At 39.8% G+C, this 16,307-nt stretch overlaps 1 protein-coding gene across 7 annotated transcripts in view; it reads right to left on the bottom strand.

Moving 5' to 3' along the window:
- Nucleotides 1–16,307, bottom strand: part of LRRFIP2 (LRR binding FLII interacting protein 2) — a 107,853-nt gene that overhangs the window by 64,604 nt on the left and 26,942 nt on the right. For 6 of the 7 annotated variants that reach the window (XM_059390582.1, XM_059390584.1, XM_059390586.1 and 3 more), the window contains exon 4: nucleotides 1,772–1,858. In XM_059390582.1, coding sequence (XP_059246565.1) covers nucleotides 1,772–1,858 — 87 coding nt within the window. Of the gene's footprint in view, nucleotides 1–484; nucleotides 536–1,771; nucleotides 1,859–16,307 lie in introns of all 7 variants that reach the window. The other variant, XM_059390581.1, reaches the window with a different exon arrangement.

The following is a 16,307-nucleotide window of genomic DNA, read 5'->3' as shown; positions in this document are numbered from 1 at the left end:
TGGTGGTAGAAGATTCAAAAAGGAATTGAGAGAAGTGAAAAAACATAAGAGTAATTTTCACATGAAATTAAAGAATGACTTGGGTCATCTTTCAATGAGGACGTTTCTGCCTAGTTTTTGGTTTTTTTTTTTTTAAGACAGAAAGGAAGAAAGGAGAGGGAAGGAGGGAGGAGGGAGTGAAGGAGAGAAGGAAAGGAGAGGAGGACAAATTTGAGGAAGACAAGAACAAACTCAGAGAAAGAAAACACATCCATTTACTCAATCTTTCTTGGTCAAGAGCAGTCATGACAGAAGCGTGAGGCTGTGGACTACAGCAGAAAATGGACACATTTGGTCCACTACAGACAGAAGAGACACTCTCTGACCTTTAGGTTCAAACATGCCAAACACTCCTACTTGGCAAACTATTAGTCAATGTTTTACTTCAAGATTGCATTACTGCAGCAACTGATCACAACATGCAGGGCAGGCAATCCTGGCCTACCAGCCACTTCTGAATCTGTCCCCATTTCCGATCAAAGGAATAATGAGAGTGCTACAAATGCAAAAGTTTCATCAGCTGAAGTTTCCAACATACTGCATGTCTGAAAAGTCTTAGATTAATCCTATAAATTTGCCCTGAGACCAGTGATCTTTAGCTTAATGTAAGTTGCACATTCAAGAGACAGAAAATTACTAAGCTAAATATGTTCCACAATGAAGAAATATATGGCTCTCTGCAGTTTAAAGGAAATGGAGCTTTTACTTAGCAACAATCTCCTTATAATTTTAGGAGTGTAAGAACTGCATTTAGTATTTGAAACCATATATGATGTCAAAAACAAAAATAGCAACATAGTATAAACTGGTTTTTGGTTTAGTTTTTTAGCTGTGAATAAAATCTATAAACACTTCTCTTTAACCCATTAGCAGAAGTCCACCACCAACATAAAAATAGTGTTTAATTAATATTTTAAATATTAATATTAAATATTTAAAGTTTAAATAATATTAGTAATATCCTGCAGGCTCTCCCCCTTCATGCCAAAATGGCATCAGAAATATTTTTTTTATGTGAATTTTCGGAGTCAGGCTGATGTCAGAAGGAAAGAGTTAAAAAAAAAGATTATTTGTTTCATTTTAAAGCAGCCCAATTTCTATAAACCTATTTTATTTTTTACTCTTCTTTCTGATGATAAAAGTGTACTGAAATTTATGAACTACAGAAAAGCATTAAGAAAGAAACAAAACTAATTAATTCCACCACTGACAAACCAAAACATTGACAGTAATCATTTTTTTCTAAGTAGTTTCTGACCCTATATATGATACTACTTCCTACCAGTCTTCAAATTGTTGAGGTGGTTTTTTTTTTTAAATTTTCTTGCATGAATATCTTCTTCCATTATTAAATATACTTAAAAACTATAAGGCTAAATGACTTCACAGTGCTTTATTATATCATAATATAATTAACCTAAACTCTAAGAGAGTTAGGACTATAGTAAATAAGTTCATCATCTCTAAGCTGACTTTAGCTACTATAAGTAAAGCACCTATCACACCATAACAACTTGCTACCATGTATAGTAAAAGCTGTTTATGTGTTTGCACTATTGCACTTAATTTGCTGACACAGAATGGCTTATTAAAAAATACACATTAGGTTATACTATTCCCAGTTTTTCAAGAGGAATCAGATTTATTTCAGAAGGAAACTAGCCAACTATTAATTTATTTGAGACTAACACAAAATTAGGATCATACCCCCACCCCCACCCCCCCTGATTACCTCTTTTTGTTGTCGCTCCAGTTCTCTCATACGAATATCTCTCGCTTCTGCCCGAGCAGCCCGTTTTGCTGCCAGTCTCGCCTCTGCCTGAAATGCAATGTAAAGATTCAGCTTTATTTACAAACAACAACAACCTGCATACCAGCTGCAAGGGTAAGGAGCAGATGGGACTTAACTGTCCATAGCAGGTGGGAGGACAAGATACCCTCTTGATCAGCTGTGCAACTCCCTCAGTCAGCTCTTGTATACTCCCTTTCTTTGTTCTAGCCCAGCGTCTCTCCTGAAATCTGGGCCTTTATTTTTAACTGCTTGCCTTGATTCCACATGCAAAACATTTCACACAATTCATTATGTCTCTGCAAACTCGCTTCTTCCAAAATGTCTTTCTCTACCAACTCAATCATACAAATTAGAAACTTCAGAACCAGCCTCTATTTCATTTTGGACATTGCCACTATCCAGTCTCAGAGTACTGCCAATTCTCTATGGCTAGGTTTCTCTCACCCCCATGGCCATTATGCTGTTTCTGTTCCAGGAACTCTTCATATCTTTCTCCTTCTAAACTGGTATGCAAATCACATACTACCAAATTCACCACTTATAACTAGACAGTTTGGTGGTTTTCAGCACTATGGTCACAAGGTTACACAACTACCACTACCACCTAATTCCAGGATATGTTCCTCACCCCAAAAAGAAAGCCCATGCCCATTAATAGGCACTCCTCATTCCCCTTCCTCACACCTCCTGGAAACCACTAATCCTAATTTCTGTCTCTACAAATTTGCCCATTCTGGAAATTTCATATCAGTGAAATTATACAATAGGCGCACTTCATCTCTTGCTTGATTGAACACTACTTAAACTGCCTTCAAATCCATCTACCTGCCTCCAGAAGCTGCCCTATAATTCCCTTCTACAAGTTACAGGATTGCCATTCTGCCTTTCAAAACATGTTTCTGATTTTTACCATTAAGTAGTGTAAAACCCTCCATTGGCTCCCCATTACTTGCGGTTAAAGCAAAATTCCAAAGACTAGCACAAAGAGAAGAGAGAAGAAAAGCTCAAACAGAAATAAGGCTCCTCCCAGTCAGATCTCCCCCTGATTTCCCAGGACTTGATCCAGATAAACAGCAGCAGGCCACTTACTACCTCCATCCGGGACTTCACTGTGCTCCGTTAAGCCACTCTTCAACTCAGGTAATGATCTCAGGGTCATGAGATAGAGCCCGGCATCGGGGGTCCACACTCAGCAGAGTCTGCTTAAGATTCTCTCTTTCCCTCTCGCTCTGCCCCTCCCTGTACCCACTAGAGTGCTCACTCTCTCTCTCAAAAAAATATTAAAAATATAAAACAAAACTACACTCTTCTGTCACCTCCACAATGTCCAAGTCTCAATCGATGTCTGCTAAATAAACAAACGAATTTCAGGCCATGGACTAAAGCATCGAGGAAATAAAACAAGGAAACAGCCAGATGTACCACATGAAATTAATGATTTCTTACAGTGGTTTCCTCTGTTCTCGGCCACATCCTAACTCTGATTCAGATCTCCCCCTGATAACTACAACAGCTGGTGTTATATTTATGCCCAAGTCTCATGTTAAGAGACTCAGTCAATGTTTGAAAGGGTCTACTGTGCAGAAGCAATTACATTTGGTGCTGAAAATACAGGGTAAGATGACATCTCTGCCCCAGAGAAGTCCTCAATCTAGTTGAGAGATACAGACCCACAACACTAAGGGAAGGAGCATGCGGGAGAGAGCAATTTGATTTCCCTGGCAAGGTCCCAGCAGGTTTCTAAGAGGAGGCAGCTTAAGGGTTAACACTTATTCAACCACCCCAATTTTGGCACTTTCCCAGTCTGCCTAGCTGGCCTTTTCATAGCAAAAGCCCTAAACATGTATCTGCCAACCTCAATCTCTAAACAATAACATGACCAGAGCAATGAATCTTCTCACATGAATTTTTCACTGGCTTTTATCTTTCAAAAAGCTGTTCATACCTTCTTTCCCCCTCTGACTACAGGTAGACAATGCTTTCTTACTAGAATTCTCATTTTATAGAAAAATACTTCAAGGCTAAGTTCAGCAGATAGCAAACACATTTTTAAATTACAAAGTATCATTTTTCTGGGGAAAATTTTTGAACTTTTTTTTAGTTTCAGCAAAGCTATAGCAACGTGTAGGGCTGTCATTTCCAGGATACTTTTAGCTTTGTACCTGTAGCCTTCTTTAGAAATGTACCGAGAATGCCCATTTCATCCTTCCAAGATAGATGACCAATTCTGTACATTCTATGCTAAAACAGCTCACCAGTTTTCTCTCACCTAACCTAAGTGATGATAATTGAAATCTACTCTCTGATTTCTTTCACAACAAAAGGAAAGGGAACCTGGCTGCTGTGTAACAGAAAGAACATGGGCTTCAGAGCCACAAAAATACCCTTTCCTTTGTTCCTTAGCCAACTTTATCCAAACTCAGATATGCCTTCCTTGGAGATGGTACTGAAGGCCACTAAACAAGCTTAAAAAAGGTAAACAGGATTTAAAAGTAGTTTATCTTAGTATTTTTTCTACATATTGCCAGATATCTGAAGCAGTACTGAGAGCAAGAGAGCAAAAAGCAAAAAATGATTCTAATCCAGCAGACAAAACATGTACTCCATAATTGTACCAATGCATTTTTTTAAAGATTTTCATTTCTTTGACAGAGAGAGACACAGCGAGAGAGGGAACACAAGCAGGGAGAGTGGGAGAGGAAAAAGCAGGCTTTCCTACCCAGCAGGGAGCCCAATGTGGGGCTCGATCCCAGAGCCCTGGGATCATGACCTGAGCCAAAGGCAGACATTTAACAACTGAACCACTCAGGCACCCCTACCAATGCATTTTAAAATAAATAATAGATACACAAAGTATACTTCTAGGTAGTAATACTAGCATTTTCCCCAGACACAACTGCGTGATTTCTACATATTCATTTTACACACACTCACAGATAAAAAATAAATGGTACATAAGAATAAAGGATCGCAAAAAATTAAGTTTAAAACAAAGTTGGCAAAAAAAAAAAAAAAGTTAAACAGAGAATCACCATTTTATCTGATAAGTCCATTTCTGGGTATATACACAAAAGAACTCAAGGTAAAGACTCAAACAGGTATCTGTATGCCAATGTTCAAAGCAGCCTTATCCATAATGGCCAAAAAGTACAAACAACCCAATGTCCATCAATGGATGAATAGATAAACAAAATGTGTTATATCTATACAGTAGAATATAATTCCAGGAGGGAAGGAAATTCTGACACATGTTAAAACATGGATGAATCTTGAAGACATTATGTTATGTGAAACAAGTCAAATGTGGAAGTACAAATATTATATGATTCTATGTATTTGAGGCACCTAGAATAATCAAATGGCATGGGCACAGGAGATTGAACAGTGGTTCCAAGGGGCTGGAGGGAAGGGAGAAATGGGGAATTTTCATCTAATGGATACACGATTTCAGACAGGATGATGATAAAGTTCCGAAGATGAAGAATAGTACCGGCGGCACAACAATGTAAATATACTCAATGCCACTGAATTGTATGCTTAAAGATTATTTAAATGGTAAATTATGTTGTTAAGATTTTATTTATTTATTTGACAGACAAAGATCACAAGCAGGCAGAGAAGCAGGCGGTCGCGGGGAAGCAGGCTCCCTGCCAAGGAGAGAGCCTGATGTGGGGCTCAATCCTAAGACCCTGATACAATGACCTGAGCCGATGCAGAGGCTTAACCCACTGAGCCACTCAGGCACCCCTAAAATGGTAAATTATGTTATGTATTTTCCCATACAAAAAAAGTCAAAGTTCGTATAAGGCATGAAATCAGAATTATTCAGGAGCCTAATTCATTTAAGTACTTGTAGAGTCTTTAAGCTGATATAACTCAAACTTTTGAAATAAAGTTAATAGGAAAATTTAGGAACGGGAAATTCAGGTTCAGAAGTTACCTGTGAAATCAAGTAGGTCAATGGACTTGTTTCTAAAAATTTTTTCTCATCATTATGCTTTCAAATATTAGGCATATTAAGACTGATTAAAGGAAATACACAATCATATAAGAATAGAAATGTATTCTTCTTAGAACAGTGAAAATGATAACACAAAAAGTAAAGGTATAGGGACGCCTGGGTGGCTCAGTTGGTTGGGCAGCTGCCTTCGGCTCAGGTCATGATCCCAGTGTCCTGGGATCGAGTCCCACATCCGGCTCCTTGCGCAGCAGGGAGCCTGCTTCTCCCTCTGTCTCTGCCTGCCATTCTGTCTGCCTATGCTCGCTCTCTCTCCCTCTCTCTCTGACAAATAAATAAAATCTTAAAAAAAAAAAAAAAAAGTACCCAAAGAACAAATAATCCAATCAAGAAATGGGCAGAGGACATTTCTGCAAAGAAGACATCCAGATGGCCAACAGACACATGAAAAAGTGCTCCATATCACTCGGCATCAGGGAAATACAAATCAAAACCACAATGAGATATCACCTCACACCAGTCAGAATAGCTAAAATCAACAAGTCAGGAAATGACAGATGCTGGCGAGGATGCGGAGAAAAGGGAACCCTCCTACACTGTTGGTGGGAATGCAAGCTGGTGCAGCCACTCTGGAAAACAGCATGGAGGTTCCTCAAAATGTTGAAGATAGAACTACCCTATGATCCAGCAATTGCACGTCTGGGTATTTATCCTAAAGATACAAACGTAGTGATCCAAAGGGGCACGTGCACCCAAATGTTTATAGCAGCAATGTCCACAATAGCCAAACTATGGAAAGAACCTAGATGTCCATCAACAGATGAATGGATCAAGAAGATGTGGTATATATACACAATGGAATACTATGCAGCCATCAAAAGAAATGAAATCTTGCCATTTGCGACAACATGGATGGAACTAGAGCGTATCATGCTTAGTGAAATAAGTCAAGCAGAGAAAGACAACTATCATATGATCTCCCTGATATGAGGAAGTGGTGATGCAACATGGGGGCTTAAGTGGGTAGGAGAAGAATCAATGAAACAAGATGGAATTGGGAGGGAGACAAACCATAAGTGACTCTTAATCTCACAAAACAAAACCCCCTCCTGGCGGGAGGGGGGTTGGGAGAAGGGGGTGGGATTATGGACATTGGGGAGGGTATGTGCTTTGATGAGTGCTGTGAAGTGTGTAAACCTGGTGATTCACGGACCTGTACCCCTGGGGATAAAAATATATGTTTATAAAAAATAAAAAATTTAAAAAAAAAGTAAAGATATATTTGAATAGAATTAAATCCATTATGGGGCAAATGGAAAAATAAAATAATAGCAAAAATCATGGGACTTGATCACCCCTGGAACAAACTGCTTTAGGTTATATTAATTCAGAAAACTAAATTTGTAAGCTGTTTGCTTTATAACTAATAATTAGCAATCGTACAATGATCAATAAAAAACAACTTTTAAGGGCACCTGGGTAGCCAGTCAGTTGGGCATTGGACTCTTAGTTTCAGCTAAGGTCATGATCTCAGGGTCCTGGGATTAAGCCCCCACACTGGGCTCCCCACTCACAGTGTAGTCTGCTTGAAAATTCTATCCCTCTATCCCACCCTCCACTTGCATGTTCACCTGTGCACACATACTCTCTCTCTCCCTCTCACTCTCAAATAAATAAATATTAAAAAAAAAATAGAAAAGAAAAGAAAAAGAACTTCGAAGGGAGGGCTGGGTGGCTCAGTTGGTTAAGCATATAACTATAGATTTTTGGCTAAGGTCACGATCTCAGGGTCATGAGATTGAGCCCCGCAACCAGCTTCACACTGAGCTTGGGGCCTGCTTTAGATTTCCTCTTCCTCTCCCTCTGCACCTCCCCTCTTCATGCTTGCACACTCTATCACTCTCTCAAATAAAAAACTTTTTAAATTCTCTAGGAAGAACTTCTGGGAAAGCTGAGAACTAACCACATACTATGGTTTGAATACTTGTACATTAAAGGCTTTTCCTTTATATTGGGATTTTGTGTTATGCTCTTCTGGAATTTAAGAAAACAAAGTGGATTTGTAAGCTAAGATGGCAGTACATGGACCCTATGCTTGCCTATCCCTAGAACACAACTGGGTAACTACCAAATCATTCTAAACACCCATAAAATGGACCTGAGAACTGACAGAACAAACTGCACAACTAGAGGGAGAGAAGAAGCCACATCAAGGAAGCTGTAATTTAAATAAAAACTTGGGGGGAGGGGGCATCTGGGCGGCTCAGTGGGTTAAGCCTCTGCCTTCGGGTCAGATCATGATCTCAGGGTCCTGGGATCAAGCCCCGCATCAGGCTCTCTGCTCAGCAGGGAACGTGCTTCCCCCTCTCTCTCTGCCTGCTGCTCTGCCTACTTGTGCTCTCTCTATATATATTCAATAAACAAATAAAATCTTTAAAAAAAAAAAAAAGCCCTGATGATGACTCTGATACAGGTGGGTGATGGATCAGGTCTTGAAAATAAATACATACATACATACATACATACATACTTGGGGAGACAGAAAAGAGAAAAGGATGAGATGCAATAAAAAATATAAATCACTCCATTTTAAAATGGACAAAGGATTTGAATAGACATCTGTAAAGACGATGTACAAGTGGCCAATAAGCACATAAAAAGATACTCAACATCATTAGCCATTAGGGAAAGGCAAATCAAAACCACAGTGAGATACTTCACACCCATTAAGATGGCTGAAATTTTTTTAAAAAATTTAAACAGAAAATAACTAGTGTTGGCAAAGATGTAGAGAAATCAGAACCCTATCCACTGGGAAGGTAAAATGGTACAGCTACTATTCTCAACAGTTTAGCAGTTCTTTAAAACATCAAACATAGGGGCACCTGGGTGGCTCAGTGGGTTAAAGCCTCTGCCTGCAGCTCAGGTCATGATCCAAGGGTCCTGGAATCAAGCCCTGCATCGGGGCTCTCTGCTCAGCAGGGAGCCTGCTTCCCCCTCTTTCTCTGCCTGCCTCTCTGCCTACTTGTGATCTCTGTCTGTCAAGTAAATAAATAAAATCTTTAAAAAAAAAAATCAAGCATAGATTGCAGGGACCTCTTCTTCCCTATCTTCCGATCTCCAGAAATGGAACTCTTGTCACACTTGTTCAAGATCCAAGGTCTCAGGGACTCCTATTTCCTAACCAAATCTTCCTTTACAATATCTATTAATTTTCCATTTCTAATCACCTTTGATTTCCATTTCAAGAGACACCCCTCTCAGGTTCTTACCACTTCCAGCTAGCATACTTCACTTCCTAATTCTAACTTCACTTTCTCCATTCCCACTCTCCTCCTACCCTTGCTATTGCATGCTACATACTGTTAAATTACTCTGCCTGAAACGCCAAGGAACAAGTAAAACATCCCAAAATAAAATACAATTAGCCATAATGTATTTTGTGGTGTCCAATGCCCAAAAGTATCCTTACACAAATTTGGATTCTGCTACTCTTTTGGTAAAATAAACCTAGGAGGGGCGCCTGGGTGGCTCAGTGGGTTGAGCCGCTGCCTTCGGCTCGGGTCGTGATCTCAGGGTCCTGGGATCGAGTCCCGCATCGGGCTCTCTGCTCGGCAGGGAGCCTGTTTCCTCCTCCTCTCTCTCTCTGCCTGCCTCTCTACCTACTTGTGATCTCTCTCTGTAAAAAAAAAAAAAAAAAAATCTAAAAAAAAAAAAAAAAAAAAAAAAAAAACCTAGGAGAACAAGCTAAAACAAACTCACTGTGGCTCCCAGTGGCATTCCAAATAAGAAACTCAACTGAAACCAATCCTGTTGGGGTGCCTGGGTGGCTCAGTGCGTTGACTGTCTGCCTTTGGCTAAGGTCATCATCCCAGGGTCCTAGGATCGAGCCCTGCATTGGGCACCCCACGCAGTGGGGAGTCTACTTCTCCCTCTCCCTCTGCCCCATCCCCCCAGCTTGTGCTCTCTCTCTTTCAAATAAATTAAAACAAACAAACAAACAAACAAACATGGGTGTCAAGGTGCCAGTCAGTTAAGCATCCAACTCAATCTCAGCTCAGGATTGTAAGTTCAAGTCCCACACTGGGCTGCAAAAAAAGAAAATAAGAGAGGTGCCTAGGTGGCTCAGTCAGTTAAGCCGCTGCCTTCGGCTCAGGTCATGATTCCAGGGTCCTGGGATCAAGTCCTGCATCAGGCTCCTTGCTCGGCAGGGAGCCTGCTTCTCTCTCTGCCTCTGCCTGCCACTCTGCCTGCTTGTACACTCACAGGCTCACGCTCTCTCTCTCTCTCTCTCTCTCTGACGAATAAATAAATAAATAAAATCTTTTTTAAAAAGGTATTTTGAATCCATCATCTTAAGATTCAAAGACAAGAGAATTATAAGACATGCAACTTAAATATAAAACGTATATAAACATATCCCTCCTGAGACACACACATACACATATACACACATACACACATTCCATGCAATGATGTGAAATCCATCTTCCCCAAGGATCTTGCCTCAACTATGTGATTTCTGTTCTCCATCTTTACTCTCTCGTCTATTGGCTTGTTCTTCTCATTATATAGGTTCAAACTCCCTCTCATCATTCAAAAACAAATAAAAACAAACAATCCCATCCTGGTTCTATTCTGCCTAGTCTTCTTTCATAGTCAAATTTTCTTACACCTCTTCCCCACTTCCCACTTTCTCCATGTGACTGCATTCTGGCTTCTGCCCAAATCAATTTACTGAAATTGCTCCTGCAAGTCACTAATGACCTCTAACTACCAAACCCAATAGGATTTTTCTATTCTTATACCTCACTTGTCCCTTCTGGGCTTCCAAAATCCCTAACCACTCAATTGCTTTTTAAAATTTTCATCTCTTGGCTATCTGCAATACTAATTGCCCACTTTTACCCCTGACTCTTCAACCTCTCTTCCTCTGAATTTATCATGAGGTCCAAAGCTCCAAAGTTTCTGGCTTGATCTCGCTTTTCACTCCATGCTCCACCTCCCTCCCCCCACCCTCTGCCTTGATACTGATTATCTGCAAGTCTTTATGTCCAACTCAGACTTCTCTCCCACAGTCCTGATCCAACTGGCTATTTGAGGTCCCACTGGAACCTCAGACTCAATGTATCACAAATTGGATTTATAATCTTTCCCTTCAACTTCCTATTCCTCTTCATATTCCTTGGTAACTATCAAGTTACCCAAAAACTGAGATGAAGAATCATCGTAAGTCTCCTCCTTCTTTTTTACCCTCCCCCAACATTTACTCACCAAACCTCAACTACATAGCTCTCTTCAAGATTCTCTCTTTACTATTCTTGCCACCCAAACTTTCCTCTCCATTCTCACTATTACTGCCTTAATTCAGGCTCTCAGCACTTCTTGCCAAGATGACCACAGCAGCTTCCTAGCTAGTTCTCTGCCTCCTACCAGTCATTCTTCATATGGTAGCTAAAGCAACTGTGCTACAAATCAAATCTGAAAAATCTTGTACTCTTCAATAGCTCCTCCACAGCTTCCAAAATCAGATTTAAACTCCTCAGCACACAAACCCCTTCATGACTGGCCCTACAACCGTCTCTCCAGCATCATCTCCTCCCATTCCCCAACCTCTCTCCAGCCATACTAAACTTATTCTGGCCGCTTCTCACATGGTTCTACTTGTTTCACACCCACATGCCTATTGAGCACTTAGAAAACAATACACAAAAACGCATAAAACACTTTAGGGAGATATGCAGTCGAACTTTTTGAACACAGACAGGAAGGAAATCTTATGATTTTATTATAGTGGTTCACTGTTGGGTAAAGGAGGGTGAAAAGTGAAGCCTAGGAGTAAAAAAAGGGGTCCTAAACTTTGTTTATAATGTTGTCTTTCTCCCTTCTTTATCTTTTTTAACCTGAAGCAATTATCACAAAACACTGATATCAGTTAATGTTGAGTGGGAGACTCTTGGGTAGTTAAACTATTATCAAAACATTCCTGCCTTTAATATTTTCAATGAGAAGTACATGAAAACACACACTCAAATGCCTTTAAAAAAATGGAAACCTCTAGCTTTAAAATTCTGTCCTACTGTGATCTTTTAACACTTTTCAAGAGAGGCAAATTAAAATTTCATAATTTGAGGGGCTCCTGGGTGGCTCAGTAGATTAAGCTGCTAACTCTTGATTTAGGCTCAGGTCATGATCTAAGGGTCCTGGGATCTAGCCCCGTGTCAGCTCCATGCCCAGTGGGAAGTCTGCTTGAGGATTTCTCTTCCTCTCCCTTCCCCCCACCATATGCGTGCTCACTCTCCCTCTAAAATAAATAAATGTTTTTAAAAAATTTTAAGTTTCATAATTTGACAGAAACACACTTAATCAAGCCAAGTACAGAGCTGCCAGCTTGTATGTATAAAACCCATGCAACTGGTCTAAGTAAGAAATACAAAAAATAATCTGTATCTTTACAGACTATGCTTTAATTTCAAGAAATGTGTAATACAAAGTTCTAGAAAGTGAAACATTCAAGGAAAATGACTAATTCAGGTAGCTAAGGCTCAGAGTTTACTGTGTTTAATTTTGTTTATTTTTCCATGACACTCATGCCAAAAGAACCCTGAAACACAAATTAAGAGACATAATATTTATAGTGTTGCTATGGTTTCCAGACTAACAAAGTCATTATTCAACTTCTTAGCAACTTCCCTTTAGTAGAAAATCTCAGGTACCATTTTTCTTAATTAGATCTTACATTATAATTATGGTTAACTACTTTTTAAAAAGCTTCTGGTAGTCATAAGCCAACTATATAAATTTTTTTTAGTACAAACACCTATATGAATTAGATAAAAATCTAGGTATTTTAAGCCATTTTCTTTTTCTTTTTCTTTTTCTTTTTTTTTAAGATTTTATTTATTCATTTGACAGAAAGAGAAGTCACAAGGAGGCACAGAGGCAGGCAGGGAGGGGGAAGCAGGCTTCCGGCCGAGTAGAGAGCCCATTTGTGGTGCTCGATCCCAGGACCTGGAGACCATGACCAGAGCCTAAGGCAGAAGCCCAACCCACTGAGCCACCCACACCCCCATAAGCCATTTTCTTTTGATGTCAAACAACTAAATCTTCCTTTTACTCAGAGACCTTTTGATAGCAAAATACTCTTTTGGAATGAGAGAGGAAATTTAAGATTACAGACTTGAACACAACCTAATAAATACACAGCTCAGAAGAATGGAAATTCTGGATCTGCAGTGACATATCTAACCAAAAGGGAAAATATGAATCATAGTTCCCACAGAAATACTTTGGGGGAACAAAAAGGGTGATGCCAAAAATGTCTTCATATTTAGGTTACTGATGTGCTATTTGAATGTTTTTCTCTAAATTCCTCTAAGTCACAGAAATGGTGAAGACTGTAAGAACTGAATGCTATACCAGTGTTCTTCAATCACACAAAATTCAGTCTTGTTAATTCTGGTTAGAGGAACAAATCAAGGAAAAGCAGGATATTCAGAGTGATGCTGGCCATCACAGAGTCAGGGCTCTAACTTAGTTCTAGGAGTGAATGGGGAAAAAAATGGAGAAAGGTCTGCACACAGTGGGAATTGGCTGAATTCATGCACTAATGCCACTTCAAGGAATTCTAAATGACTAAAAACAACAACTTAAATTTACTCTTTCAAACACTCTGTCTAATTTGTACTTTGAATTTTAACTGGGGAGAAATTAAATAAGTCACTCTTCATAACTCTAAGAAATTGATTTACATTTCATAATTTTTTATAAATTTTTGTGTATCACCACTGAGAACACTCAAAAGTATTTTAAATAAGAGTAATTATGCCTCCTGTGGAGTAGCGTTCCAGACAAGTCCGATTTGCATAGAACAATCTGAACCAAGCACAAAAGGATGACCAAAAAAGTGTCAGAATTAAGAAGGACCCAAGATTTGACCTTGAAATCCTGGAGTACTGTAGGACTCAGCCTGAGGAGTGACTATTTTCAACTCTACACTTCTCCCCTAGGTAAATTTCATCCACACTAATGATTTTAATCACCTTCTTCTACATGCTCACAGGTCTCAATTTTTATTTACAGTCCAGACTTCCTAGAATTCTTTTTTTTTAAATATTTTATTTATTTATTTGACAGAGAGAGAGATCACAAGTAGGCAGAGAGGAAGGCAGAGAGTGAGGAGGAAGCAGGCTTCCCTGCTGAGCAGAGAGCCCGATGCGGGGCTCGATCCCAGGACCCTGGGATCATGACCTGAGCCGAAGGCAGAGGCTTAACCCACTGAGCCACCCAGGTGCCCCAAGACTTCTTAGAATTCTTGATCCATATTCACAAACTGCCTCTTCAGTCTCCACTTAGATGCTTCATAGGCACCTTAAATACAACACATACAACATAAATCCATGGTCCTCCCTCTCCAAGACTCCTGCCCATTCAAATGTTCCCTACCACCACCCAGAGGCACAATCCAAACTTTCCCCTCTCTACTACCCAAACACAGCCACTCATTGAACATTGACTACTTCTCCATCCCAACTATCTCTCACCCTCCCCACTGCCATCCCTCTGGGCCACGCCCCCACTGCCTCTGCAAGTCTCACAACTCATCTCCCCGCATCCACTAATAACCTTTCTGTTATAATCTCTAATCTGCACTAACGTCAGCCTTTTAAGGCACAGATCTGATCATGTCATACCCCTAATAAAAGACTTCAATGTTTTTACATTGTTCTTAGGACACAGACCAAATCCTAAATACAGTCTATAAAAACTGTAACAGGCTTCTCAACTATTGACTATTTGGGCCAGATAATTCTTTGTTGTGGGGGGCTGTCCTGTGCAATGTAAGATACATATGAGCATCCCTGGTCTCTACTCACAAACGCCAGTAGCACACCCTTCCTCCTGTTATGACAGACAAAAATATCTCCACACATTGCCAAATGTCCTGTGGGGGACAAAATCATCCAGGGTTGAGAACCACTGGCTTATATGATCTGCCTCCTGCCTACCTCTCTGGTTTCCCTCCTCCTTGCTGTGCATGTTAGTGTTAACAGTGATCTCACAGGAGGCATAGCAGTTTACAAACAGAAGAGCCTAAACACAAATTTCAGCCTTACCCTTCTAGCTTTGTGACCTTGGGCAAATTACTTTACTTCTCCATGCCTGGCATTCATAATCGATAAAGAACTTAGGACAGTAATTGGTACCTAATATGAGCTCAGTAATCAGTACATGTTAGCTGTTGTTATTATTCCTCAAATTCTCCACACTCATTCAGGCTCAAAACCTTGTCACACATTCTTCCTCTGACTGAAAAGCTCTTTCCCACATCTAACAACTCTTTCCCCTGAATAATTCCATTCACCCTTCAGAACTCAGTTGCCTTCCCAAAAACCCCAAACATGTCAAGTCCCCCATCACACACTTTTTAATAAGATCATTTACTGTCCACTCAAAGCACTTAACACAGTTGTAAATAAATAGATTACTATATTTCCTCAATTCTAAGAATGCCACTGTGAGGTACACTGACAATCGTAGCTTTCAAGACAGAAATTATCATGTTAAATGTAGACATTAATTTTGAAGAAAAAAGGGAACTGAAAACTGAACAACTAGTCCATTCTATAATTCTTTATTTAATGTCTATTTCTCCCTATAGACTCTAAGCTCCATGAGGGCAAGGACTATGATAGACCTGTCCACCACCTATCCCTCACATCTGACACAGCACCTGCAAAGAACAGATGCTCAAAAAACATCTACTGAATGAATGACATTCAAAATTTGTGCAGTTTTTTAAAACTCTATTCCTTTTTTCCTTTCTTTTCTTTTCCTTTTTTTTTTTTTTTTTTAGGGCTCCACACCCCGCATGAGCCCAGTACAGGATTTAAACTCATGACCCTGAGATTAAGACCTTAGCCGAGACCCAACAGTTGAATGCTTAACCAAATGAGCAACCCAGGCACCCTTTTAACCTCTATTCTTTTTTTTCTTAATAGACATATAATGTATTATTAGCCCCAGGGGTACAGGTCTGAGTCGCCAGGTTTACACACTTCACAGCACTCACCATAGCACATACCCTCCCCAATGTCCATAACCCCATTACCCTCTCCCTACCCCGCTCCCCCAGGCCACCCTCAGTTTGTTTTGTGAGATTAAGAGTGTCTTATAGTTTGTCTTCCTCCCGATCCCATCTTGTTTCATTTATTCTTTTCCTACCCCTCAATCCCCCCACACTGCATCTCCACTGCCTCTTATCAGGGAGATCATATGATAGTTGTCTTTCTCCAACTGACTTAATTCGCTAAGCATAATACCCTCTAGTTCCATCCACATCGTTGCAAATTTAACCTCTAGTCTTAAATGAAAGATGGTATTAACACCCATATATATTGTGATTATGGTGATTCTTTGCATTTTAAAAGCTGCTATCTGTACCAAGTTTTTTATCCTTAATTTACCATGCCCTAAAAATGAATAAATAACCAAGTAAAATAGTGAGATAACTATGAA

This window comes from Mustela nigripes, chromosome 2 (assembly GCF_022355385.1).
Source record: "Mustela nigripes isolate SB6536 chromosome 2, MUSNIG.SB6536, whole genome shotgun sequence".
NCBI lineage: Eukaryota > Metazoa > Chordata > Mammalia > Carnivora > Mustelidae > Mustela > Mustela nigripes.
The sequence above is the reverse complement of the archived record's forward strand: the minus strand, read 5'-3'. Positions and strand labels throughout refer to the sequence as shown.